Below are 9,450 nucleotides of genomic sequence, written 5' to 3' on the forward strand. Positions count from 1 at the left end.
ATCAAGATGTGTCAAGATAGTAGCATGGAGTGGCTGAGAGTGAACAAGAGAATCCAAACCAAAAGAAGATGCAACTTGATGTGAGCTGACATCGGAGACAAGACACATGCCCTCAATATTGTCATCATAATCAAAGAGAGATTCAGCAAACAAATGATAAATGTCTGATAAGATGATATCTCGCTCATCAGGAAGACATGAATGAACCTGTTGAAGAGAATCTGAAGTAGCATTTGGAGAAGCCAAGATCCCTATCAAACTGGTAGTTGGAGGTGACTAAATAGCTGCCAATACTGGAGGTGTGGAAAGAGGGGAAGCAAGAGGAGATGTCTCTATGTAATCAAGACAATCAAGTCTCTTCCAATAAGCAATTTCCTCTTCAGTGCCATTGTCATACATAGGATCATCATCGTTATCAAGGGAGAGAAGCATGTCTTCATCTGGAAATGGAGGTTCATTGGGATCTCCATACATTTCCCATATAGTGGCCCAAAGAGTGCGAGGACACTCAATATGTGATAGAGCCCATGATGTATAGTCCCCAACAGTTAAACCAATTAATCGTAAGACATGATTATTTCTACTTTCCCATACAGATTTCTGGCAACAAGTACTTGGTATGGAAAAAAGTCCATATAAATGAGGCAAAAGATGTTTTAGGATTCCATTATGCCAGGGCTTGTAATTTCCTTCTTCCAAAAAGATGACAGATGGATGATATCTAATTCCCATTTTAGACTAGATTATCCCTTTTGGAACTTTATTTCAGTTCATTTTTTATTACAAAAATACCAATAGATTCCCCCAAAGCAATGAAAATTTCATTCTAAAATAGCTCAGAATTTCAATACCTACAGAAAATAAATGTTCTTCTCCTTTCTTCTAGCTCTCAGGCTCTGATACCATGTTAAATTTTCTGACCTGCACAGTATGGATCTAGCAAGAAGAGAAAAGAAAACAAAACTTGCAGAATGAAAACAGAGCAGAAAGAAATCTGCATATGAATGAAAATCTTGTATTGATATGTTGAATAAGTAGAATTTGGATGGAGTTAATTGGCACCTAGCATTGGTTGTTAGACAGATTCTCAGTTTGAGTGGCTCCTTAGAGAATCTTACCTTCTATCATATTCCTCGCGAGTGGAATAAAGATTTGGATTTCTTGGCTAAATGGCCATCTGAATGTATGGAGGGTTCGAATGTAATGGATCAGTGACTCTTATCTTCAGATTACTTTCAGGTTTTGGAAAAGTTGATTACAGAGGATAGGATCGTGGACCTAGTTTCTCTATTGAGAGATTTTTGCTAGTTGTTGTTCTTTCTTGCATTGGATCTCTCTTTTATGATTAATCAATTTTTGCCCCTATTATTTGAAAAAAAGATTATATTAAAAACTTCCATTACAATAAAGCTGAAGATAGATTTGGTGTGGTGACAAATAAATTACTCTTACTCATATATAAATTGAATAGGATATCTAGATCTTAAAGTGCTTATGATTGCCTAAATTGGGTACCTGAAATCTGTTGGTTATGTTGGCCAAAAATTCATTTTCCTGTTCTCTGGAGGTAGAGTTGTCAAGAACAATAAATCTGCCCAGTCAAGTGTTTGATCATCTGAGGCTACAAACATCTGACCATAGCCTTCAGGTTCTTGCACTTTGTAGTTGAGCTTTTCTTCCAAGGGTAGTTGAATGAATTCCCTGCCAATACCCTTCATTCTTTCCAAGAGAGACAGAGGGCCTCCATGATTCACAACCTGCCAGAAACATACATATCATCTTATCTTAGCAAAGTAAGCAAGTTGAGAGGATACAGATAATTTGGAACCTAATTCAATCATAAAGGTTATTCCGTTATAATTTATAATAAATAGCTTGTAAATTACTAGCGTGCCATATCACATAGATGACTATTATATCCTACAAAGTATCCTTAAAGTGACTCCCATATCCTACAAAGGATTGTCTTAAAACTTCACTTCTGTAGAAAGAATGAAGGCCTCTAAGATTGCCCTCTGCCTTTTTTGAGTTTCTTGACGTAAACTAAGGTAGAAGTTTTTGTGTCGATAAAGATAATGGCCATACACTCAGTAAAATTTAATTTCTGATGGGTTTATTCAGAAATATTCAATTTCATCAGCAAATTCAGAATTGTTGATATCGTTTATATATTTAATTAATATTTCTTTTTAAAATTGAAAAAAAAAATTATGATGTTTTCAATCATTATTAAGTCTATTATAGAAAACATTAACTGCAAACTAGCTCTTACTCCTAATTCTAGAAAAGAGTTTACGGATTGGGATGGCAGAATTGGGATGGCAGAATTAGGTTCAGGTGGAAAGGTCTGAAAAATTCCTTCATTTATAGGAAAAAAGAATTCCGATAGAGTAAATGCCGTGTGGTCTCCTCTGAAAGCAAGTTGGCTTAAACTAAATTTTGACGGCGTATCAAAAGATAATCCAGGTGCTTCTGGAATTGGCTGCATAATAAGAGACCACAAAGGAGATACCAAAGGTAGGTTATCCATCCCCATACCCCCTCTGCAATCCTTATCAATGCTATTAGGTCAGCAAGTACTCCCAATTGGTGTTGCAAGCATTGCTAGACAAAATCTTGACAACATTGGCACTATTTGATAATTATACCTGCAGACACATCTACAGGGAAGCAAACACTGAAGCGGATGCCCTATCCAAAGCAGCAGCAGAAGGACTAGCTCAAAATTGGTGGGTGGATGATCTAAGGGTTATAGAGAAATTTTGTAAGTTTCAGAATGACGGAGCAGTAGATGAAGGCAGTGCTCTATTTCAGAAAGCAATCAACAACAATTTCAAGGGAATTAGTGGGAACATAAGATTCAGTAAAAATGGGCTTCTTGAAATTCATTACATTGTCAATGTAGTAAACAGGGCAATCAGAGTTCTGGGATCATGGATGAAGGAAGAGTCCAAATTGAACGGAGCAAGATTGTGTGGCCAATTGAATCTTCAACACCAAAGTTTATAGTGGGAGTACCATCAAATGTCGTGTTTCCTGCTTTTATAAACATATCAAGTCAAAAAAACATCAAAATTTGAGGGATCCAGCATAGATGTATTTAAGAGAGCTGTGGAAAATCTCCATTGTTATTTTGACTATCAATTTCAGATTTCTAACGAGAGCAAGGAAGACCTAGACTATAGTGACCTCATTGACCTAGTTGCAAATAAGACATTTGATGCAGTTGTGTCTGATATCACAATACTCTCAAGCCGCAGTGCGAAGGTAGATTTAACACAGCCATATACTGATACAGGACTGCGACATTTGGTTTTTTTACAACTTTTCTTATTTGGCTAGTGGAGCGGGACAATATGCTTTCACAGGAGAGCCTACCAAGCAAATGGAGATGTATCTCTGTTTATTACGGAATGACAAAGTTCTTCTACTTGATATTGGACACAAGTCATCAAAACCTCCACAAGTATTGGAGAGGAAACTGAATCCTTAACAGGAGGATAAGGAGCATTTTGGCTTATCCGATCTGACTTTTTCCAGTGATGACAAATTTAGAGCGATATGGACTGGCAGCTGGATGCATGAGTAAGGATTTGACAGGCAATTATGTCTGCCTAGTCAGATTTAGTTAAAATACGGATAGTATAAATAATAAATATTTTGGCTTGGGCAGTTTATCCACCAAAAAAAAATATTAAGTCTATCATAAAGATTTTATTATTTATATATAATAATTTAATATAAATTTTTTTTAATATTTATTTTAAATTTAATAAAATTAAAACAATAATTCTCTTATTAAAGATATTACTGTCTAAATTTCTTCTTATTCGCTGAAATAAACACAAAATTACAGTACAGTTACAGAAATCCATCTCATTTGATAAACATGGTCATTTATTAAAAAACAACCTCAAAGTCATGGTCATTTATGGAAAAAGAAACCTCAAAATATGACACTGAAACCATCTCATATATTAGTAAGAGACAGGAGGATACTAAAACAATCACCCTCAAAATAACAATATAATAAGGGCTTACAGAGCAGCACAGTGCAATGATAACAATGTTAGTATAAATTATATAGAGAGTTGAAACATTTTTAAATGATAAATGTCATTATTTGTATAAAAAAATATTACACAATACAATTAGTGTATAAAATACTACTTTCTCACAATTGCTAATCTACAACATAATTTATAATCAATTTTGATGTGCACACCTGAAAAAATCCCCATTGCTGGCATGCAGTACCTAGATTTTCCAATTCCTTTTACCTGCAAAGATCTGAATCTCTCAAAAACATGCCCATGTCATTATGGGGATATCCAATTGATGAGTCGTCGAGTTATTTGGGCGCTCTTTCTCTGTTCTGATATACCTTTGAGGCAGGCTATGTAGGTTCTGAGATACCAATTCCTGAACAACAGGAATTGAAAAACTTTTTGAAGTTCCATCAGAGGGATCAACCACCGTGCGTGAATTAAACATGATATTTATTTTTATTTGATATAAACAAGGGTCTGTTTGATTCTACATCCCCAAACAGAAGATATAAACAGCATCCACATAAAATATTTTATTAAATTTGCTTTTGAAAATTCTCTGTCCTGTTCTTTATCATTCAAAGTCATGTAACCCAATTTGAGGTGAACATTTAACTATTTCAATTAGACTACAATTTTAGATAAATATATAAAATAAAATGAGAGCAGATTGAAATAATCATATCAAGGATGGACAGGTAGCTATCGTAATTTGAACAATGTATGAAAACAACATTCAAAGTCATTAAACACATGTTGAAGTGAACATTTAACTACTCCAATTGGACTACAATTTTAGATAAATATATAAAATAAAATGAGAGCACATTGAAATAATCATATCACGTGGGACAGTTAGCTATTGTAATTTGAACAATGTATGAAGACATGATTCAAAGTCATTAAACACATGTTGAAGTGAACATTTAACTACTCCAATTAGACTACAATTTTAGATAAATATATAAAATAAAATGAGAGCAGATTGAAATAATCATATCACTGACATACAGCTGACTATTATAATTTGAACAATGTATGAAAACAAATACACTTAAATGTGAATGCCATTGAAAAACAAATAGTATTTTACTTTTAAATTTTCTAAATCTATTAACAGAATTGTTTCCCCACGAATGTTACATTGATTTACCTTCTTCAGAACTGTCACATCTTTATGAGAGACGCATTGATCTCGCTTCTTCTATGAGAAGTAGGTTTTGTGGAAATATGAGTTTTATTATAAATATATAATATTTATTACATTTTTTTAAATATATTAATTTTTTAAAATTGTATAAGTTTTTATTTTTAAATTTTGGAATATATTTTATGATTCATTGCATATTTTATGTTTCTTGATGTGAACATTATTTAATTGTTTTGTGTAATATTAAAAAAGTTACAAGACAAATTTTGTCTTATTATAACTTTGTGTAAAAGAGAATCAATAATACTTACCAATCAAGTTATCTAACACTAGCTTTGTGTAGAGGAATCTTAGGATTTTTAAGGATCCCGAATTAGTTGTTGAGCAATTGCGGGGGAAAACTGTTTTCTCTATTTAAAAGACAGCTAAGAATGATCTATCCACTGTAGTGGATCCTATTGATGTGGACATTTTTACAAGATGACAATTTTTTGCTTAAGAAATTGGTACTTCTACTGGAGCAAGATGTAGACCAACAAAATAAGCTATGGGGAAGATTAATCGTGTGGGCCAATAGCTTCCTCCTCCTCAAGGAGTTTTCATAATAAACACAAATGACTCTTCTAGGGGGACCTCCTCAAGGAGTTTTCATAATAAACACAAACGACTCTTCTAGGGGGAGTCTTAGTCATGTTGGTATCAACGGTGTTGGTAGAAATAGTTTTGGTGGTGTTCAGTTTTTCATTTCCATTTATAAAGGGCTTCATATAAATAACTTTATGGAGGCTCTTGTCAACTTGTATGATGCGATAGAGAGAATTTGTGCCTCTGTCTTGCAAAGGATTACATGTGAATCTGACTCATAAGTGGTGGTGCATATGTTAAATGAGCAGCACCTGAATGAAGCTAGTTGGCATTTATTTTTGGTTGTTAGATAGATTCTAACACTGAGTAGATCTCTAGAAAATGTAACCCTTTCTCACATTCTCTAGAATAGGAATGTTTAAATGTTTGTTCTTTTGGGCCTGTTGGCCTTTCTTGCTTTGTAACTCTCTTAAAAAATAAAAAACACTCTAACATTTTCAACTATGGTTTTCCATAAGGAGCATACATGTAATCAATCTATTTTTCTAATCCTTATATCCATCCCAATTAGATATGCTATCATTGAACTAATTAAATAGTAAGAAATAATATTGAGTACCTTAAAAAACTATTGGATCACATGATTAGGAATGTGGCATTACTTAGACCTTTACTTGATTTATTATAAGGGGGAAGATATTCTAATGCCCATTGTAAATCCTATGTTATGGCTATTAAGGAACTTTCTCTTTGGGATGTTGTACTCATGGAAATATTTCTTATAATATTTGAAGTGATAGTTTTAGATAATTTTAGTCAGTTGTCTAGGAATCCACTGATTCCTTTAACCAAGTTAGTGAGTTTGTAAAAGATTATGACATGAATAAGTTGATTAAGGAAAGCATATGAGAATTCTTATACATAAAATAAAGACCCAAACACATTTTTAACTCATTTCATTATCAAATGTAGAATAGCTCTATACTCCTTTACCAAGACATGGACAACAAGGAGGTATGTGACTTATTAATGCATTTCTCAAACAAAGATATTTGAGAAGAGGTTCAAAATTTTGCTTGCAAAATCTAAAAGGATTTCTAGGACAACACTTTAAACTATGACTAGGTGGGCTACCATTAATAATGGAAAAAAGGTTTTACAGTTCAAATGGAAAATTCATCACCCACGTGTAGCGCAATAGTAATAATAGCAATTTTGTACCTTTTTTTTTTTAAATAATCAAGATCTAACTATAGATGGGGTCTTGGATCCCCTCCTAAACAAGAAGAACAATGACATTTGTAACAATGAAAACAACAATAAAAATTATATAATATAAAAAATTAGAATGATTGTACAACACAATTACAATGTACCCAAAATAATATTAAGTTAATATCTAATGTGTGCACACTATTAATTATATCCAAATAGAAGTTGTAATCAAGACAACACTTAGCCCTAATATTCTTAAATCTTATAATAACAAAAAATAATCAATTCAACTCAAACCACATGCATCGACCTCTTAAAAATTATTGCATGTTTCATAAGATTATGGGTTTTAATACAATCATTTCCAAGACTTACAACAAACTTATTTGGTGATCACTTGAGGACCACAAATAACTGTTCATTAAAATATGCTCCTTTATCCTGAAGATGAGAAACCCCATGTGTCTTGTGCTAATTAAGGGTGCTAATTAAGGGTCCCTATAATGAAATTTTACTACACCTTCCAAAAATAAATTACACATTTTGAATGAATCCTACCGAAATGTACTTGAAAAAGGTACAATATAAATTAAATAATTGTACAAGCAATTGACTAGATTCAATATAATGGCACACAGTACTTGTTGGAAAATTTCATTGAGAAGAAGCTAACTAATGGCCTACATTAGCTCCCAAATATTTTAAAAAGCTATTAAAGTAAACTCACATTTGTCAATTGGACAATAAGTGAGGCCACAAAATAATTAAAAATTTAAAGCAACTTTAGGAGGGACATCTTTGTAATTTTTTGTCCATAAGATTAGGATGAGTTGGCACATAATCAATTTTCCATGATATCTCTAAAAAGTTGTCAACTAAGTGTCCATAAGATTTAATGGCAACCATTAATCAACATCAAGTAGGATCTATATAAAAGGTAAAGGATTAGTCGTTGTAGATTTAATGAGGGCTTATGCCTAAAACCAAATCTGGTTTTGGTCGGCGGTAGTAATTGAATCACATTTTCTGTCTTATTTTCACACACATGTTAATGAAGCCGTCTGATTTTAGGCCGATGTTTTCTAATCAGAGGCAAAGAATTGTATTGCCGAGCCTTTTTTTTTCCAGAGAATATTGATCCACAGTTTCTCTGTAGCATAATCAGATTGAGAATTAAAATGATGAAAATCAGATGGATAGGAACAAGCTACTTTAACAAGAAAGTATCTAGATATGCTTTTCATACCTACAACCATCAGAGACCTAGTACAGTATAAGAGGAAACAAAGTCTTTACATGAGATCAGTAAACTAATCAATATTGGTCGAGTATAACTTTTATTCTTCCTATGGAGAAATTGGAGAAATTTGAGCATGAGACTAATGTTATTTCACATTGCTTTTTATTTTATACTGATTGAAAAAAAGATAAAAATTTATTCATATTTCTGTTAAGAATCAAAGATTAAAGGATATTTATTCGATCAAAATCACTTAAAAAGCAATCTTGACTTCATCCCTTACATTATCTTTATGCATTTCATTGACAAAATTACTAAGAAAGTTACTATCAAAAACTGATATTTCTTTAACAATAAAAATCTGAAATATATCAAGGGCAAATGGTTGTCTTCGGTGGGTAGATTAGTCATGATTCAAGCAGTGATCTTGGCTTTACCAACTTATCTTTTATCCATTTTATCCTTAACATCTAGTGCCAATATCTACATTATCAAGAAGATGAGGGATTTCTTCTGGCAAAACACTGAAGAGAAGCATAAGATTGCGCTAATAGCCTGGGACAAAATTATTAAGCCCAAACCAATGGGTGGCTTAGGCATCAAGGATTTTAGATTACAAAATATAGCCTTGGGGGCTAAACTAGTATGGAAATTCATCAAAAACCCAAATGCATCCTGGGTCAGAATGCTAGCAACAAAGTATCTCCCAGATCAGAATCATCTCAACATCCTCATATCGGGGACATTCTCGAAAGGATCACGAATATGGAATTTCATCATCTCTTGTAGAAACTTGATCTCAAACTTAGTCTCTTGGGATATTCATGATGGTTCAGGAAGCCTATTCTGGGAAGACTCTTTGGGTGGTTATCCACCCCTGACGAATATAATTCATATCCCTACAACAAAAAACTGGTTCAAACAGAATTGGGGAGTTAGAGTTAGAGACTATCTAGAAATGGTAGATACACCAAACTCTCAAAGATGGAAGTGGAAATCAATGGAAGGCCTGCCGATTCCAAGGGAGGACCTGGAAGAGCTTTTAGGCCACTTATAGGCGAGAAACATCAGCCCTAGAAGAGGGGAAGATTCTCTCATCTGGAAGCCTTCCAAAATAGGATAGTATAACTTGAAGGATGGCTACAGAATATTGGTCACCCCAGTAGAGCACAACAACCACAATATCCCCCTCAATATGTTTTGGAGCTCCA

At 33.4% G+C, this 9,450-nt stretch overlaps 1 protein-coding gene across 1 annotated transcript; it reads right to left on the bottom strand.

The window, feature by feature from the left end:
• Window positions 1-1,529: 1,529 nt before the first annotated feature.
• LOC131055925 (feruloyl CoA ortho-hydroxylase 1-like) lies at window positions 1,530-2,536 on the bottom strand. Its single transcript, XM_057990239.2, has 2 exons — window positions 2,297-2,536; window positions 1,530-1,757 (listed from the first exon to the last, which is right to left on the bottom strand). Exons 1-2 carry the CDS (start codon window positions 2,534-2,536, stop codon window positions 1,530-1,532), a joined length of 468 nt encoding a protein of 155 aa, XP_057846222.2.
• Window positions 2,537-9,450: the final 6,914 nt, after the last annotated feature.

Source organism: Cryptomeria japonica, chromosome 5 (assembly GCF_030272615.1).
Source record: "Cryptomeria japonica chromosome 5, Sugi_1.0, whole genome shotgun sequence".
NCBI classification, from domain to species: domain Eukaryota; kingdom Viridiplantae; phylum Streptophyta; class Pinopsida; order Cupressales; family Cupressaceae; genus Cryptomeria; species Cryptomeria japonica.

What these genes read in the sequence shown, in the direction of transcription:
- LOC131055925 (XM_057990239.2), bottom strand. Translation starts at nt 2,536, where the DNA reads ATGGGGATGGATAACCTACCTTTGGTATCTCCTTTGTGGTCTCTTATT. An exon ending in CAATTCTGCCATCCCAATCC is followed by an intron (nt 1,758 to 2,296) that starts GTAAACTCTTTT and finishes TGTTTCTGGCAG; the next exon opens with GTTGTGAATCATGGAGGCCC.